Below are 19,179 nucleotides of genomic sequence, written 5' to 3'. Positions count from 1 at the left end.
TAAATAGTTCTGCGAAGATGTTAATATGTAACCGCGTTGAGGTCTTCACTCGTGCAGATGTTGGGCTCGACTTTCGTAAAAAAATATTTAAAATCTTTACCTTTCCATACATTTGACATCATATTGGACACTGTGGTACCCCAAGTGAAATAACGCCCGTACTCATAGCCCGCACTAGGGAAACCTTGTGTTGTGAGTGCCATGGACACTCATAGACAGCCACAAAATTACGCCCAAACTCACGAGAGAAATAAACGTGCACTATACAAATATTTCTCCCAGCATGGGAATGGGCTTCAGGGACCTCTGCGTGGTAGAACAGCATGGCAACCGTTCGGCCACAAAGGCAGTTAAGTTATACGAGAAGACTATTTTTTCATGTAGTTTCAAAAACTAGCTTCTTGATTCGGCGTTTGTTTTATAGACACTCTGTATACTTTCGCGAGTGTATTCTCCAGTATTTCAATACATCCGTAACTAACGGGTGTTCACTATAAAAATACTTCACTCAGTATCATAATAAACATTTTATTGCGTCATGTAGACGTAGCAAGTACCGTCTGAATGGCAGGAAACATATAGTAAGCCACCGTCCAGCAATTGGCGCCGGTTAATTGAGCAAAACAATGTAAACTTGCTGTACTTGTTATTTGCTACTTTAGGTGAACGACCTCTGCTTTTTATGTACTTACACATATCTGCCCTTCTTGTCATAGACAACGCATTTGCACTTTGGTAACTTTCGAGATATTGGCACCTAAAGTTTTTAATTCTTTGAATTAATTACGCTGATTCTGTTTAACAATGAAACTGAAACTAGATAAGATTTTAAAAACACCGCTTATAGGGGGTTGTGGACCTCGTTTTGCTGTGATACCAGATTAACTCAATTCACGGTCATTCTCGGACTAGTGTTCACTACCTAAATTACCAACGTTTTGAGCCCTTTCCAGGTCAAATGGTCACGGTTTGTTTGAAAATACATATGTACTAGGTCCGATAAAATAGTTTCATTTCCTATGTGTAACAATCGCGAAAATCTAAGAACTCGATATAATTGTATGATTTAAAAGTGACTTATTTAAAAAAAATTGTCCATCGACATGTCTTTTAATATTAATTAAGGGGAAGACACTTAGTTCCATAGATATAGAAAAAAAGGGGAGATTTGGTATGGGGGCGTGGTTCCTGTCGCCTCGATATGATCAAAATGATCATATCGAGGTGACACGCCTACAAACATCGTCACAGTGACATGGCGATCGTTGTACATACAAGATCTCTCGTAAAACTTGAAAATGAAATGCCAAGTTGTAGCGATACACCTTGTAAAAATTTGAGTGAAAACAAAAATTTAAAAACCAGTGAGATAATATTGCACCGGCTATTAGCATTTTTAGTTACTATTTCTATTATTATTCAATGTTTTCTTTTTGTCTCAAGAAATTTCTAGACTCAAATATAGTGATGTTCATTTACGATGACTGATATTTATCGACAATAAATTTTTACAGAAATGTTTGAAATTTTTGCTATGATTTTTGTAATTAAAATCCCTAAAATATCGAAGCGAAAAGCATTCACGTTAATTTGATTTCTTTTATTTTATTATTATTATTATTACTAAACATTTTATTTCGAGTAACTTTAACACAACTCATATTTCGGACAACCTTTTCAATTTCGTGTCAATTTGTATGCTGTTGCTTGAAGAAAAATGTATGTGTATTATTGTTTTAGATAATTTACATATTTAAATTCCATTATACTCGTAGATTAAACGTAGAGTATTTTTAAGTTTTTCCAATGACTTAAAAATAAGAGAAGGTTGGATTGAAGCTGCAGGAAAATCGAAATATTGGTTTTCTTATTACTATTTCTGACTTTGTTTAAATTTCCATAGCAAATGTATTTAAAAAATAAATAAAATAAAATCGGCTTTTTTACATGTGCATGCAAAATAAATTAGAAACAATTATAGAAAATTACATAAATCCTTCATAAAAAACCACACAATTAAATTTATTAAATTCGTTGATGGTTCGAGTTTACTCTTGACAGTGACAGCTGCACCAACCCGTGGTAACGTATGATGGAAAACTGACACTGGCGACGATCGCCATATTTTTTATATTATTCTTATAAAACTGACACTGGCCCAAGCCTAGTGGCCGCCATTAAGAAAATAATAATAATTTATATTAATATATTAATTTAATAATACCTGGTGTATAATACCAGTGTAGGTATAGTATGAAAAATGAAATATTTTTTTAATATTAAAAACAGCCACATGGTTTCTAACTATCGATTCGGTAGGACCACATCCCTCGTTGAGTAGCGTCAGTTTAAGGTTAAGAAGGTTAACAATTCACGGAGCGGTTTCCATCCGCGCCCGCCGGTGCTGCAGGACAGCAGTTTTATTTTAATACTCACGACCCTGCAAGTTTATGCGGTCACAAAGCCGCTGCGATTGCAGAACGGACCGCGAACTTAGTGGGAGATAATCGCAAGTCGCGCGGTTAATAGAGAGCTCCTACCGCGTGCGCCTGCACCACATTGCGCCTGAACCGACCGCCAAAGTGCGCGGTTCTACTAGTACCCCGCCGCGCTAACCGCGAGCAACCGTCACCACTACAAGCGTAAAACGCGCCGTGAAATGTGCTATTAATTTTACATACTTTAGGCGATTATCACACTGCACTGCGCCCCGCGACGGAGCCCGGAGCTGCGTTTTTTAACGCTGTACTGAAGTACCTCCTTTTGTATGGAAAACACGCGCCGTCGAACAAACTGACAACGCTTCCCCGCGCAGGAGCGCGGCGCGCGCGGTTTTACCGCGCCCCCGCGCGGAAGGGCGCGGCGAACCGCAGGGTATGGCACACTGCGCTCCGCACTACCGCGCAGAATTTTAAGCTTAAAGACATGTTCAGTTTTCCACAATAGATCTCAACGTCGATAAATTTATATTTGCTATTGAAAATCAACCAAATTTATCTTCATGTTTTCTTAAATCTTTGTATTGAAGTTGAAATTATCCATTTATCGATCTGGTTCGTAAAAAGGGATGTATGCAATATCTTGGTGTCTTTTTTATTTGAGTTAACAAAAACCAAATCGACAGTACAACTGCAGCGTCCTGAATGAATTCTGTAGTATTAACCATTCTTGTCAAAGAAGGATCTCAGCTACATGTACTATCACTACGGCGATCAACAACGAAGTACTTTAAGTGGCGCGTAGCTGCTAGACCGCTTCCCCCGCGCCGATTAAACCGCGCTTAGATCTGCGTCTCCGCCACCGCGCGCGTGATTCCACAGTGTGTTAATCGCCTAACTATCACATTCTACAGATGCCGCGGGCGAAAACCGATATAACTCTGATGAATGATATAACTCTTACTCAAGTGACTGTAAGTTTAATTTTGTTAAATTTTAAAATTGTGTTACGTCGTTTTCACGTTTTAAGCCATTCCCAATCAAAATCTTTTAAGTTATGGTAGTAGATAATAGAGCGTAAAGTTTGAATTGCACACAAGCTAAAAAGTGGCGACATCGGTACCCGATCTTACATAGCGTCATTACATACCTATCTCCCCTTTTTTTCTATATCTATGCTTAGTTCATGTGTTCATAGTCTAATTAACATTGGCACTGATACTTATCTTATTCACTATAACCTCAAAAGGTTAGGTTTTTGTAGACTACGCACTATACTTGTATTGTCTAGTAGCTGTATAACCTCTATGTTCGTGATGATGAAGTCTGTTTGTGAGATTCGTCGATGGGAAATTCGTGCTTTTTATGGACCTACTTTAAATATGTCAAAAACAACCACACCACTTACCCGGTCGCGAAATTAGGGACTTCCCTGTACCAAGGGGCACCTAGAGCACCCAGTCCAGAACCAAAATAGACAATTTACTTCCCAAATAAATCCTACCGGGAATCGAACCCGGCGGCAAAATGCAAACCTGACGGCTACCGAGGTCGTTGAACTCTTTAATTTAAAACCTCCTCGATTTATGGTATGTTATACAAATTAAACAAATTATTGTTTTAATTGAATATCAATTCAATAAAAATTTAAAATACAGTGAATAGCGACATCTCTAGCCGGGGCTGGTAGCTGTAAGGTATCTAACTGGGTGAGGAAATACTTTCATAGATTTCTCGTAGATGGCGCTACGGGTAAAAAGTCGTTGAAAAACCAAATACAAAGACACAACAATAAGCACAAAGAAGAATTCGTGAGGTCCGCTGGTTTGTTCCGTGGCTTAGTTGGTATAGCGTCTGCCACGGTGTGCTAGAAGACGTCGGTTGGAATCCGACCGGATCGAAGGAATTTTTCTAAGTGTCTCCTTTTTTGTATTAATAATTATAACAAATTATTGTTGTTCACAGTCTGACTTCAGCGGTCGCGTGGTGAACAACGACCACTTCCTGTACTGGGGCTGCGTGCAAAAGGAGTATGATGAAACTGAATACCGCTTTGAAGTCGTTGAGCAGACGGAGTTTGTTGATGACGCTTGCTTTCAGCCGTTTAAAGGTATTTTGTCAATTTAAAACTATGCAAAATTACGGAGAAAAAAAACCTAATCCTCAATCTGTTTCGACTGTTCTGAATTTAAGCAATAGCGGAACCCAAAAGAAATACAGTCGATGCCCTAAGTAGATCAGTGTGAAGAAAGGTGTTTAACAAACCTTTGAACCTTTAACCTGCGAGCCGTAAAATTACTGGTATGATTTCCTTATTGCATCATTAATGAATGACGTTTTAAGATACTTTTTAAGCTAATTTGATCTTTAATTACTTAACTACAAGTTGAAACCTGAAGGTTGGAATTTCTTTACGCTTTTCTGTTGAATGGGTAAGAAGGCTCTCAAATCAAAGATCGGCCAAGGGGTCAGGTATCTTAGGGCATCAACTGTACATTAAAACTTTAACATTAAAGTGACACCGTATTGTTTTCAAACTATTTTAAGAATGATTGAAAATTATCTATTATGGCGCATACAAATTCCAATAAAGTAAGTCATAAAGTTAGAAATAGGTTTAAGAAATACTAAACCAATGATGTGGATTTACGAGTAAATTATATATTGTTTTATACATATGTTATTTTGTCGTACGTAAGTAAAAATTTCAACAAAAAGGCTGGAATTCCTTTACACTTTTCTCTTGAATTAGAAAGGAGGCTCTCAGAACTGGAACAGAATTTCGGTTCCGGGGTTAGGTATCTTGGGCATCGACTGTGCCATAAATATGCTAGGCTAGATATGCTATTCACACAGATTACTTAATAGTTCAGTGCTGTCGCAAATGGGGCGATGAAACTATTTAAGAAGCTAGCTTCGCCGTCTTCACCTATTAGTATACTAGTTGCTGGGCGCTGCCAACAATAATTCCAGACGTCATTTAAATTTAATAGACTAGATTCGGAATTTGATATTCTAAGTTGCGACGTAAATAAGCAATTTACGCCAAAATTGTAAGTTAATTTACGTCCATTAGTAAACAACCTTTAAACTGATATCAAAAGTACGTTGCCTAAACAACCGTATAAAAAGTACGTTGTCAAACAGTGTGTCATAAATCTTTTTTGAGAAATACGTTGTGAACATTGTATACGCATTAATGGATTTAAATGTAAATATATACCTGAACAAAATAATATTATATCAAATGATGTATGTGTGTATTCTTAAGGTTCATTTCATGGCTGCTGATAATAAATTAATTATCACATTATCCATACTAATATTCTAAATGCGAAGTAACTCTGTTACGTTTTTACGCCAACGTCGCTGAACCAATATTAATGAATTTTGGTATAGAGATAGACGGAAGTTGGACATAGGCTACTTTTTGTCACAAAATTAAATCTTGTAAGGGGTGAAATAGGGGATGAAAGTTTGTATGGAGAACCAAGAACACTATGAAAATGAGTAAAGTACAGTAGGCTACTTTAACTACTTATTCTGCGCAGACAACGTCCCGGACACCATCTACTATTGCTTAAAAAAATTTTGCGAACATTATGTTTCTAGAAGATATAAAGCAAGTCTAATTAAAAACAATATTTATAAATTTTGTCATTAGGTTTTTGTTTCTTTGCAGTGGGAAAAACAGAAACCTATGTAAAACGCTGTGTTGCCACAAAACTCCAGTCAGCTGAGAAACTGATGTACGTCTGTAAGAACCAGCTTGGCATTGAGAAGGAGTATGAACAAAAGACCTTGCCTGATGGGAAGCTCAGCGTTGATGGATTTCTCTGCGTTTATGATGTCAGTCTGGTGCCGGGGAGAAGCTGGGAGAAACAGGTATGTGTGAACAAAGATTTTAATTTGCAAGTTAATGAAGATTGATCTGCAAATATGTGAACGCATGTCGTGTAATGCATAAATGAAATTATATTACACACATCAAACGTGTCTAGGCATCAAGGTACTTTTAAGCCGACTTCAAAAAAGGAGGAGGTTCTCAATCCGATTGAATGTTTTTTTTGTATGTGTGTTACGTGATAACTCCGGAATTTGTGAACCGATTTTGAGGATTTTTTTATTTTTTGGAAAGAGGGTACTTCAGTAGTGGTCCCATTTGAAGAAAATATTCCACCTCTAATGGAGACAAATTAGAGGATGAATCCGATTTCGCGCGCTTTCCGGTAACCGATTTCAATAAAACTAAGCAAATAGATGTAATTCCACGAACTTTTGAGGTCCTATTAAAATTAAATAAAAATATCTATTTATATTTATTAAAATATTAAATTGATAAAAAAAAATAACATTTCGGCGGTTTAGGGCCACAATAAGAAATGACTACTCTCAAATAGACCATTTCTTGAATTTACCATTTCTTGAATTGGCCACTTGTTGAATTGACCACTTCTTGAAATGACCACTTTATATTTTAATTATAATTTTTTTGCTATTTTTAGACCTTTGCGCCAATTTAGGACCATGCCCAGACATTTATCTCAACTAGAAATGAAAATGAAATGTTTGAAATGTTTTATTTGCCTGTTTTTGTCAAATGGTTGCGAAATCCAGTTACGATGGACGGAGGGACGTTACCCTCCAGGGCGATAATAAGCAATGTCTACTGTATATACTTAAAGGTCCATCGTCAAACTTGTGGTAATGTTCCTTATCTTAAGCCGCAACATATTGAATCGTAAAAGTGGTCAATACTTGCGTGGTAGCCATTTCAAGAAGTGTTCTTTTTTAGATGTAGCATTTAAAGAAATGATAATTTCAAGTAGTAGTCATTTGTAGAAGTGGTTATTTGAAGATATTGTCATTTCTCTTTGTGGTCCTAAACAGCAGAAAGGAAAAATAAATTAATTGAAAAAAATGGTTATCACTAATTACAGGTTTCTTACCACGGTATGACTTTATTTTGTATTCCCGATATTTTGGGAACGGTTACACGTTCCATGGTCACGCGTTGATTGGCCAGCGGCAGAAGACAGCTTTAAGAACAGACATATCTGTTTACCCTCTTTCGCTGTCGACGACTACCCTCATCTCGATTACTTGTGGTGTTACCATTGTCACTCACTTTTTTCCGACAAACCATACTCATTATATCCACACGTGAAACTGAAGTCTTAACTATTTTTGTTTTTATTCTTGTAAGCACTAACAACCGGATTCCACGCACTAGATAGTTTAAATCCATCTTCACGGTCCATCATCACGCTGACCAGTCAACCCGTGACCAAGGAGAGTATAACCGTTCCAAAATATCGGGAAAATAAAAATAAATTATATCGTTGTAAGAAACCTGTAATTAGTGATAATTATTTAGTGAATAACCACGAAAGCCTTAAAATATATAATTTAAAAAAATCAGAATTTTAGTAATTTCAAAAACGTGCTTTGATCCTTAGACATTTTTGATGAGTTTACATATATACGATAGTTGTCACGCGGGCCTTACGTAATACTTAGTTACTTACGGTCCACATAAATTTTATAGTAAAAATAATGGAGGAGGTACAGGAAGGGAAAAGAACAGGTAAAGACGTAAAGGCTGTGGCAAACAAAATAATGATACAAACACAGATACAATCATATAAAAACACTCCCTACTTAAATTACATACAAAACATGTTAAAAAAGAATTTGCTCCAAATGGGCCCGTATTTTCAATAAATATTATGCTTTACAAGTACTTAGGTTACATGATTATCAATGGCATAAATGAAAGCACGGAAGTCGAGGACACAGTCAACATATAGGGAATCCCTGTGTCGCGGGTGCCATGGACACACGTGTAGACCACAAACCTCAAATTACACCCAAACTCACGAGAGAAATAAATGTAGGCCATACAAATATTTCTGCCGGCCCGGCAATATTTCGGCCGGCGAGCACGTGTGTAAAAATTTCAAAAGTAATTTGCCAGGATCCATAGGAAAGGGTGATACAAAGGTGGAATGACGTAGGAGGAGGTCGCATCGTCACAGAGTAGGAAGTTTACGTCATCCAGTTTCGGAACTGGCCCTGTACGCACGAATGAAGCTTCGACATTGTTTTCTAATTTGGTCGAGTATTATTTATTTGACAGTAACTGTTTCGGAAGGATGTCCGACGTGGACGTAGAACGAGTGTAAACCCCCGGATAAGAAGATATCGGAATAAGCGTGTCAGTCAGGAATCAGAAGCAGATCTTTTTAAATTTTGACTGAATTGAAATAAAAAAAATTTAATATTATTTCAATAAAATTTAAAATACAGTGAATAACGACATCTCTAGCCGGGGCTGGTAGCTGTAAATGGATAAACGGATGACGCTACTAAGTCGTTGAAAAAATCAAATACAAAGACAACAACAAGCACATAGAAAAATTCGTGAGGTCCACTGGTTCGTTCCGTTGCTTAGTTGGTATAGCGTCTGCCACGGTATGCTAGAAGACGTCGATTCGAATCCGGCCGGATCGAAGGAATTTTTTCTGAGTGTTCGAACTTTGTATTAATCATTATAAGAAACTAGTGGAGTAATTTCACATAAAATATTTTTTTTTAAACTTTTTTATATGTTTTATAGTAATTCATAATAACTCATTGACCCATGAAACTGCTATAATGTATATAACGGAATCTGCGTTTATTATGATATATCACAGAGAGTGTGTGATGGAATTGAATGATTTAAATACCGCCTTCCCCATTCTGCTATCGTAAGACTAGACGAAAGATGGGGTTCCACGCCTATGTTGTGGATATTCTAAAGAGTCGCACCAAGCGCTTCTACATTTGTCTGGCGTGCGGCAAAGTAGTGGCATTCGCTGCCTGCATGACTTGTTTCCCGAACGCTATTACTTGGACCTTTTCAAGGCGAGAGTGAATAGGCATTATTTAAGTGTGCATGGTACATCGTCGATCTCATTTCTCGTCGAGCTCATTGTCGCTTTCCATAAGGAATATTAGCTGAAATAGCACTACTCTTTCACAGAACGACACCTTAGCAGCAATTCTCCAAAACATCCTGAAGCTCAAGAAACCAGTGGTGTTGGTAACATCAAAGAACGACGAGGCGTGTGAACAGGGAGTTAGAGAGGCTGAACGGCTGGTGCAGAGGAAGGAGTTCAAAGGGTGCATCCCGATTGTTGAGACGTCCAGCCATGATAATGTCAATGTGGAACAGGCGTTCTGCTTGCTTGCGCAGATGGTTGATAAAACGAAAGCCAGAATTAAGGTATGTATAGACATTACTTTGTTGCAGTACCGCTCAGAGCTTTAAATTGCAAAGATCTGAGGGGCACTGCCACTGCGCTTGTCGTCCTGCGACTTAACTGCAAAAAAATTGTGAAACGAAATGTGTTTAATATCGATTTTTTTTCAATAACGGTAGAGTGAGGCTTACACTAAGTCAATGTTAAAAGATGTTAATGTGGTTGCTACCTTGTATCAAATTCTTATTTATTTAAATATACACGTTACTGTTTTATATTCTGACATTTTTATTTCCCCTAAATAGCCGGTGTATGTAGAAGTAGACCATACATTTTTATAAATAATGACATTACTTGTCTTTACAGGTTGCCAACTACGCAGAGGCGTTGCGAATAAGGAGAGAGACACTAGACTTTGTCACTGAGGCGTTCACGCAGCTCATTAGAATACACGTTCTGGACCACAAGTAAGTTAAATAATAATAATGTGTATTTGTAACAGAATTCATCTTATCGAACACTGTAAGATGTTGTCGATTTTTCCTGCAGTTGTAAAATAAGATTTTTGTGGTAAAGGACATATACCATTCCTTGTCATTTATTGGTGTTTTACCACACTTATTAATGCAGAATCAGCTTGAGCTGGTCAGGAAAAGCTTTATGTCCAAGAGCGAAAAGACGTTGTGTGCTACGCTTCTGCTCGGACCGTCGACCCGACGCGTTTGTTATCATAAGCAGGGTTCGAAATTATCAGCATATGAATTTTTTTTAAATTATCAAGACATTAATTTTCTTCGAAATTATCAAGGGATTAATTTTCTTCGAAATTAACAAGATATTAATTTTCTTCGAAATTATCAGGATATTTTTTTTTTCGAAATTACAAAGGTATTAATTTTCTTGGAAATTATCAAGATATTAATTTTCTTCGAAATTATCAAGATATTTATTTTTTCGAAATTATCAAGATATTGATTTTGTTCGAAATTAATAAGACATTTAATTTCTTCGAATTTATCAAGATATTTATTTTCTTCAAAATTATCACGGTATTTATTTTGTTTGACAAGTGAAAACGAAGAAAAATCTTGGGAAATACGATTTGGTTTGTGACTTGTTTTTGAAATTGACATTTGACACGTTGTTTGTTTCGATACGTCTCTGATAAAAACACATGGCACAACATTGCTAGCGGTAGCATTTTCTTGTTCCAATTAATTTTATAAATGTCAATATAATTATCAAGGATATCGTGATAATTAAGGTGATAATCATCATGATAATAAGAACCCTGCATCCCAAGAGTGCTTGTCCAACAGCTATTGTAAGCATCTGCGTTTGAATGTCCGTAACTATAGAGACATTACTCGTCTTACAAGAGGAGGTGGGTCATTCCATATTTTAGATGAGGCATATTTGAAACAACCGCGGGCGAGAGCCTGTGGCGTGATCGGCTTCTTAATCATGAGACCCTTCTAATATTTTAAAGCTTATTTTAAACATACTATTCTGGCACTATGATAGATAAGCGGCGCGACCTAATCCATTATTTATTTTCTTCAGAGAGATGTGGTCGTCAGCCAGCAAGAGATTGTGTCATTATCCTGAATGGGTCAAATTTGTGCAGCAATTTGGGAACGATGGCACTCAAGTAAGTAATAATGTTTAAAATTTACATCTTAATGCTTTTAACTAAACGTTTTTTGACTTATTTGAGACATTATTTATTAAAAACACAATGTAAAATTACAGTAACAACCAAAAGGCTTACATGCTAATTTCTTATAATACACACATATTTACATAAAATGACTTTGCTAATGCTGTCACAAAAGATGTCAGCATTCTGAACCTTAGCGACTAGACAGTTAAGCAACGTGAGACTACGTTTCGTGGGCGCGTTGTCAGCCCGGCAAGTGTGTCGCACGGGGGGCGCAAACAATTGATGTCGGCGTCGGCCCGTGCAGACGTACCTGTTTGGCACAAACAGACCGAAGTTGTTCAGTGTTCCGGGATTGTCCACCTTACCTCGCAGGAGAAATACCTAATGGAGTACGGTTCGAACTTTACGTCTTACTTCCAAGGTGTCAAGACCGACCATTCCATTCCATTTGTTTTCATAAACTATGATGAATATTCAGGGTGAAGTTAGGATTACGTAGAATACTCACTAATACATAGTTATTATGATCAAACAACACAAAGTAAATGTCCTTCGATCGGAATGGACCAGCTTCTGTTACCAAACAACAGACCGAGCTCAGTTGGTAAGAGTGGTGGCCCCGGTGTGGCAGCAAAAGCTGATTCCAATCCAGTAAAATTGAAGGAATTTTGTTCGATCTTTATGTCTAAAAAAAATAGTGTACCATCACTATTTTTCTAGTGCTATAAGAATAGAACCCCTGCCTTGACTTATGAGGGTCCACGATAAAGTTTAATTTCGTCTATAGTAAGTATTACATTATTACTTTTATTTTGTTATTTCATAGGTGGTATTCCGGCGTCACATTAGAAGGCTTAAAGAAGAACGATCAGCTAAGAAACTTCGTAAGCAACTCGCAAAACTGCCGCAGGTGTTGTCTCGAATGCAGCTGCCCACTGATGGGCTTACCGAGGCGTAAGTATCTTATCGACACATATAAATAAAATTACTGTGATTTTAGTGTTAATCCAAATATTTCAAAGGATATGCTATTTACGCAATATGCGTTATACACTCCCGGACACAATACGAGGCACCTTGCATTTTTATCCTTAAAGGACTAGAATAAAAAATATAGTTAGCATGGAAGAAACAGGCTTCTCTGGTTTTTTAAATTAAAATTTTCAATAAGGACTTAAGGACTTTGGAACTGGTATACCAGTTCCAAAGTTGCATAATAGTTCTTGATCAATCAAGCCTTGTTTAAGCTAAGGGCATTTAATATTGAAAATGCAAGGTGGCTCGAATTATGTGTCCGGGAGTATATAAAGATGATGTAGTGATATCTGATTATTGTCACTGAAGCTATGAAAATCCTTTATGTACGCTAAAAGTTTAACACTTAAATATTTGACCGTCTCGTACAACATCGAAGTGAGTAAAGAAAAATGCCATACAGCCAAGTAGTTTACTCGTTTTTTCAGCGCAATGTTTTTTTATTATCTAATTTTTTAAAAAGGTTTACAGTTCATAAAAAGGTCTATATATTAAGAAAGAAATTTAAACTGTTACTAAAAGCCAAACAAAAGTTAAAGAACAATGGCGAAGTTATTGTTAAAAGAATTCTTTGGCGAATTTAAACGTCATAATAATTACAAGTTTGAATAAAATAACTTCATTACATTTTTCAAACTATACAAATGGCCTGTCTAAGTCTGGAAATTAAATTACTCTCAAATGACTAATGACTAATTTATTTAATAATGTTTTTTATTGCATTTTAGTGACTGGCCCGTGGTAGTCCGTCAGCTACGAGCGCACCGAGATTTCTCCGTGTACTTCAGCGCAGGCCGCGAAGGACGCGCTCCGGACAGCGGCTCCGAGTCCGGTTCTGAACTCGACAGCCCTCTGTCCCACGATACCACGCTACGAGTCGGAGAGAGGGCTAATCGATACCAGGTACATTGGCTGATTAGGTCGCGTGCTCGAAGTTAAGGCGAGGTCAGGACGCTAAGTACTTGCCCGATAAGAATAAACTAATTCTACGTCATCAACCCTTTACACGTTTCAGTGGGCACGAGTCCCCTTTGAGAACAGGGTTTAAGTCATAGTCCCAATGCGGGACACGTCTCACACGTTTTTCAGGGGTTGTGAAACTTCAATTGAGAAGCAAACGTTTTTCCACTAGGTTACCAACGCTTTAAATAAATATAACAATAATGAAACCAATTATTTTTCTGATTTAAATCGCGTATATTTGTTTTTGAAACAAAACGTTTCGGGTTTTGTAGGGTACATACAAATCTGGCCAATGCGCCGTAAATGCGCCCCTTATATTAACATGTATTTAGTTGGATGCATGCAGCATGCGTGCAGCGCGCGTGCAGCACGCGAGGGGTGCGCGCTCAGCGCATGTGCAGCGCGTTGGCGGCGCATTCGCCAGATTTGTATGAAAGTGGAACAACATCTTTATTTTCTTCGCAGACCTTGGGGCAATCTCAGAAGATACCGTATGAGATATTGGAAACAAACGAAGCCGCGTCCGTTTTCAAGACATTCCTGCACGAATCTCAGGAGGAGCAAAGACATTATGAGTAAGAGACTTCTATTCAATAAAAATTTACGTTCATATAAAATAAAGATACAAAAATACAATAAAGTTCAAATTGTATTGACAGTTTTAAAGATAAGTACAAGTTGTCGACACCTAGAGATCTAGAATCCAAAAAAAAAACAGTTTGTCTAGGTCACACGAAGTAAATTAAAAAACTGCGTGCTTTTTACTGCCTAGGGATTACATAAAGCACTTTACGCCCGCTACGCAAGGCTATAATGACGGACTTTTAGAGCATGAGAAGTGAAAAGAAATTTTATACGCATTGATATTGTAATATGAATTCCGGGTTAGTTACGTCACGAAATGAGTATGTCCATATTAAGAAAATGTTCATACTTTTGGTAAATTAATTCTCCCAATTCCGATCACTGGTTGTAATGTATGAGTATGAAATAAATACAACAACCTGCCGTAGTTCTTGTTTATTGTGTCATTCTATTAGTCTACTAGTGCAATTATAACACGATAATAATAACACAGATGGTGCCAACAATTCAAGCGTCTGCTGGAAGAGACAGGCTACGTAACACCGGGGAAACAACTTTCCGAAGTCCGCGTACTGCTTATGGGAAGGGAATGCTACGAAGCTTTAAGCGAGGATCAGCAACAACGAGTCTACGATCAGCATCAGAGGCAGATACAACGTCGCGCTAAGCATAATTTCCAGGTGAATTTTATTAGTGTCATACAAAGTCATACAAACGTAGACCATACAAATCTAGAAAACTCGGACCCATTTTGGATGTCGCTTGTGCACTAAGTCCGATAAAATACGAATATCGCTTGTACACTTACAGATAAAATGATCTTTGAACTTTTGAGGTCGGTTTTCTTAGTACTCTCGTCCTAAAATTATGTCAGCACGATTCAGCTCGATGGAGCCAACTTTCAAGCGTCACATCTGCTTTTCCCTGACTGACCCCTTTCACATCACGATTAGTATTAAAATTTATATTCTGTATTTCTCTTATTGCAGGAGCTTCTTCTAGAGCACGCGGACCTATTCTACCACTTCAAAAGCATATCCCCAACGGGCACAATAACGCAGGAAGATATAAAAGAGATTACAGACGTTCTCCAAGATGATTTTCGTTATAAAATGCTCGATCGCATGGAGCAAGATCGGAAGTTAATGTTGTTCCAACATTTGGGATTCGTGCATTGTCCCATGAGAGAACATTGTCCCGCTGGTGCCAATTGTTTGGATGGAACTTTGCCTGTTATTCTTAATACCAAAGTTGGGTAAGTTTTTCATGTATCACATACATAGAATAAGAGACTGTATAATATACTTCCTCTCACCAACGGTTTGCATTGTAGGCATTGGATGAGGAGCGCTCGGGTTCGATTCCCGTTAGGACCAATTTGGGAAATAAACTTTTTCAAACTTGTTCTGGCCTATGTGGTCTGGGAAGTGCCCCAGAGTGAATTCCGTTGCTCTGGAACTCCATAGTACTGGGAATTCTCTAGTTTGAGACCAGGCAATTGGTGTGGTTGTGTGACTCATTATTATTTTATTATACTAAAAAATAAGTTTAGAGAGATCTAAAGATAAATTTCGTATACTCATAAGAGAATGAGATAAATAGAGTAGAAGAGATAATAGGATGGCTGAGTAGTGTAAGTTCTAATTTTGTTTTGAAAGCTTGAACAAAGAGCGTACAGTAGAGTTAGCACGACAGGGCGCGACTCTTATGTGAGAATATCAGTATTTTATTATTACTGCCCGCGTAACGAAAAAAGTTACAACTATGCTTACTTTATACAGTAGTTGTGCCTTTTTTCGTTCTGAGTGCAGAGTAAGTTCATGCAGTTAATGCGTGAAGTCGTTATCCGAGACCTCGACTACATGGAGTTGATAACGACTTCGCCCATTAACTGCATGCAGTCGAAACCGACATGCAGCCGAGATCGACTGCATACAGTTAATGCGTGAAGTCGTTATCAACTTCGTGCAGTCGAGGTCTCGGTTGCATGAAGTTGATTACGACTTCACGCATTAACTGCAAACATGCATTTTATCTGTTAGCAGCCTAAGAGATTCAAAAACGTAGCTTATTTAGCTTCGTCTGGTAGTATGTGTAAGATTTTAATAAATTTTTAACGTATTATATTTGTGTTGGATAGTTCTTTAACTTCGACTGGAGAGTCCCAGTGCCATGCTGGCCCGCCGGCAGCGCCGTGGGCGCTAACGACGGATTCCAATCAAATTAACATTATCATTTTAGGGGTAAGTACGAGTAACTGTCGTTTTTTCGATTAATTATAAAAACATTTTAATACTTTATTGGTATGTTGTCTCATGTTATTCTTTGACAGTGCAAAGAACAGTATTGTATTTAATGACGCATTAAGTTAAAAATAAACTTTCGACTCACTGTGTTATTATCATTATTAGTATTATTATTTTTTTGTATGTAGATATTTCATTTATTTTTATTTGTTTTTTTTTGTATGAAACTGAAAAATGCGTAGTTATTGTCGACTCAAGGCTTAGCCGATTAAGTAATATTTACTAATAAACGTCTTTTTTTGTGTTATGCGCTTTAGGTGGAAGGAATAGCAGGTGAATTCGGCAAGCGCTTACTAGCGGGATGTGACGCGGACAAGCGCATTAGCATCCAGGGCCAGTCGTGGCGCGTCGAGCAGCGCGTGCGCACTGATGATTTCAGCACTGAAACCACTGCCATTGACGATTTCGCTCCTAATGGTACCTATCTATGTAATATTATTGACTTACTTCAAAAAGTATTAATTTTATTGATGGAAATGAATCTATTTTTTCGGATTTAGATCTGGGCTCTTTACAGGGCCCACGGTCACGGTTGACTGACCATGAGATCCGTAAATAGCCTGAACGGTTGTTTAGTTTTTCACCTACTCGACCTAATAGCTTAATATTGTTGTTGTTTTTAAAGGGTATTTCTGCGTTTATCAAGACCAAGAGTCATTCGAGTACATCAGAGGGTGCGCCGAGAAGACGTTGTTGTCCAGTCTTGAGCAAGACGACAAACTGCCTTTTCAAGTATGTATGACATGAACATTTTATTTGTTTGTCTGTATTACCATAGTGTAATAATAGCGAGTAGAGCAACTCCCGTCTTTTAGGATGGTACCACACCAATTGATAGATAGTCGATTACCACACCAATCGATAGATAGTCGATCGATCGACGTCGATCGGTTGGTGTGTAACAATTATCGGTCGACGAACACCGATCGACAAAACAATTCTTCGACTGTCGATCAATGTTGGATCCATAGTCGCGGTCGATCGACAGTCGATTTATTAATTCAATGCAGTGGGCTCTCCCCAGTAGCTTTTAAAATGTATACAGAAGTAGATGTGTTGTTGGCCAGTACGACCTTATTACTCCTACTCTTATTACGGAGGCGATAAGATTTTGGCACATCTCATTTAACCATCGATCGGTAGTGTAGTAACAACTGTCGATCGATGTTGACTCGTCTCATTCGACCACCGACCCACTATCGATCGATTGGTGTGGTAACACCCTTAAGCGCGTAAATTCCAACACTTCACTCAAAGCGTAGGGTTGTTACATTATCATTTTAGTTGTACTTACAGGTTATAAACATCATATTTCATCTCAATATTCTCAAGCTTTACTGAAATAACCTTTGGTACTTAAGTATGAATATATTTATACCAGCGTCGTGATTGGTGTCTCTATTACGAAGTACGATTAGGAAATAGAAATGAAATGTTGAACAATTCTGTATTTGATGCATTCTTGTTCAAACAACCACAAACATAACAATAAACACGTCTACTATTTTATATTATTTTTTATATGTCGAGCGTCTGGATCAATTCTATAATGAATGGCCGACCCGTGCTAAGCAATGTGAGTGCGCGAGATTATGCGAAGATGTGCGTCCGTACACTGCGCGCAGCGGGCGTGCACACATACAAGCCACGCTGCCACGTTTCTTTGGAATTACCATACTTGTCTTATTGTAATAATATGCTATTACTATACATAGATTTTTTTATTTATCATCAATACATATTATGGATACAGAGTGAATTTATATAGCTAGTGATCTTAAACATTTTTCTAACTATACGGTATTAAACAAAAAAGAATTGACCGATCTGAATTTAAATTCGTTCGCAAAATTTAGAAAGAGACAGCAGTACTGCCGTCTGCTAACTAAAACGCGACAAAAATGTGACAAAATAATTTAAAAAAAAAACCATAACCCAGTTTTAGAAGCAATATTCTGAAATATCATTAAACAATTTCAATAAATTATTTAATGCTATTTCAGTCAGTTCCGATAAGTCGAACACGTTAACTAATTATAACTATTTTTAAAAGAGAATTTTGTGGACTATTTTTTGCTATTTAAAAAGCGTTTTAGTTAGTGGACGACAGAATAGTGGTTTGCGACGTCACATCCTAATGGCGCAAATAGAAGGTACATAATACCTCGTTGGATTGTTGAATATGCAGATTTATTCTCACCTTGTTTATGTGAGTTGATTGTAGCACTACAAAAAATTGATTATGCACACCAATGACTGGACAAAATTTTACAAGTTATTGTTTCCTAAAGAATTCATACGGTTTCTTATTTCACAGGGTTTGCCTTTGGTTGTGATGTTCGTTCAAGATGAAGGTATGGACAAGAAGGAGATCACGAGACTGCAAGAGGATGGCCAGAATCTTGCCGACAAGTAAGTCCATACCTCTTTTTATTATTAACATTTTTATAGCAGTTTTTAGTTACTTAAATTTTATTTTATGCTCTAAGTTTCAAATCATCTATTATTACTCCAAGGGCTGCGGGTAGCAACCCTTAATATTTGTAGATGTAAGTCAGTTATGAAAACTTGCATGCGTTCTGTATTCTTTCTGAATTATAGTCTGTTTCAATCCATTATATATGAAAAAGGAAACAAAACGGTTTGGTTAAAATTGTAAAGCAATTACTCAATAAATCGAATATGTAACTCTTTCACGTATATTTGTCATCGTTTTTTCCAATAATATTAATTTGAATAATATTGTAAAATCGTCTTTGAGAAATGGTAGTCGCAAAATGAGGTTATGTATGAATAATCTATGGTTATATAGTGATGTACAGAAAAAAACATTCGGTTCATTCAATTAAAGTTTTCGCTAATCGATTAGTAAATCGAAAATTTCAATCGCAATCGAACGAGTATGTAAGTGTAAAGATTTGAAAGAGGATTTCAAATTAAGA

The 19,179-nt window shown here is 37.2% G+C and overlaps 1 protein-coding gene across 1 annotated transcript in view; it reads left to right on the top strand.

Moving 5' to 3' along the window:
* Positions 1 to 19,179, top strand: part of LOC113228282 (rho GTPase-activating protein 190) — a 76,085-nt gene that overhangs the window by 28,444 nt on the left and 28,462 nt on the right. Inside the window, exons 2-17 of the mRNA XM_026461547.1 lie at positions 2,816 to 2,874; positions 3,353 to 3,412; positions 4,404 to 4,548; positions 6,121 to 6,323; positions 9,466 to 9,708; positions 10,052 to 10,152; positions 11,249 to 11,336; positions 12,175 to 12,302; positions 13,112 to 13,286; positions 13,812 to 13,921; positions 14,425 to 14,611; positions 14,921 to 15,186; positions 16,072 to 16,174; positions 16,495 to 16,654; positions 16,863 to 16,969; positions 18,555 to 18,649. Of these exons, the coding sequence (XP_026317332.1) occupies positions 2,816 to 2,874; positions 3,353 to 3,412; positions 4,404 to 4,548; positions 6,121 to 6,323; positions 9,466 to 9,708; positions 10,052 to 10,152; positions 11,249 to 11,336; positions 12,175 to 12,302; positions 13,112 to 13,286; positions 13,812 to 13,921; positions 14,425 to 14,611; positions 14,921 to 15,186; positions 16,072 to 16,174; positions 16,495 to 16,654; positions 16,863 to 16,969; positions 18,555 to 18,649 (2,230 nt within the window). The remainder of the gene's footprint in view (positions 1 to 2,815; positions 2,875 to 3,352; positions 3,413 to 4,403; positions 4,549 to 6,120; positions 6,324 to 9,465; positions 9,709 to 10,051; positions 10,153 to 11,248; positions 11,337 to 12,174; positions 12,303 to 13,111; positions 13,287 to 13,811; positions 13,922 to 14,424; positions 14,612 to 14,920; positions 15,187 to 16,071; positions 16,175 to 16,494; positions 16,655 to 16,862; positions 16,970 to 18,554; positions 18,650 to 19,179) is intronic.

The sequence above is a fragment of the Hyposmocoma kahamanoa genome, unplaced genomic scaffold, assembly GCF_003589595.1.
Source record: "Hyposmocoma kahamanoa isolate Upper Pololo Valley unplaced genomic scaffold, ASM358959v1 224, whole genome shotgun sequence".
NCBI classification, from domain to species: Eukaryota; Metazoa; Arthropoda; class Insecta; order Lepidoptera; family Cosmopterigidae; genus Hyposmocoma; species Hyposmocoma kahamanoa.
This window is presented reverse-complemented; position numbering and strand designations above follow the sequence as displayed.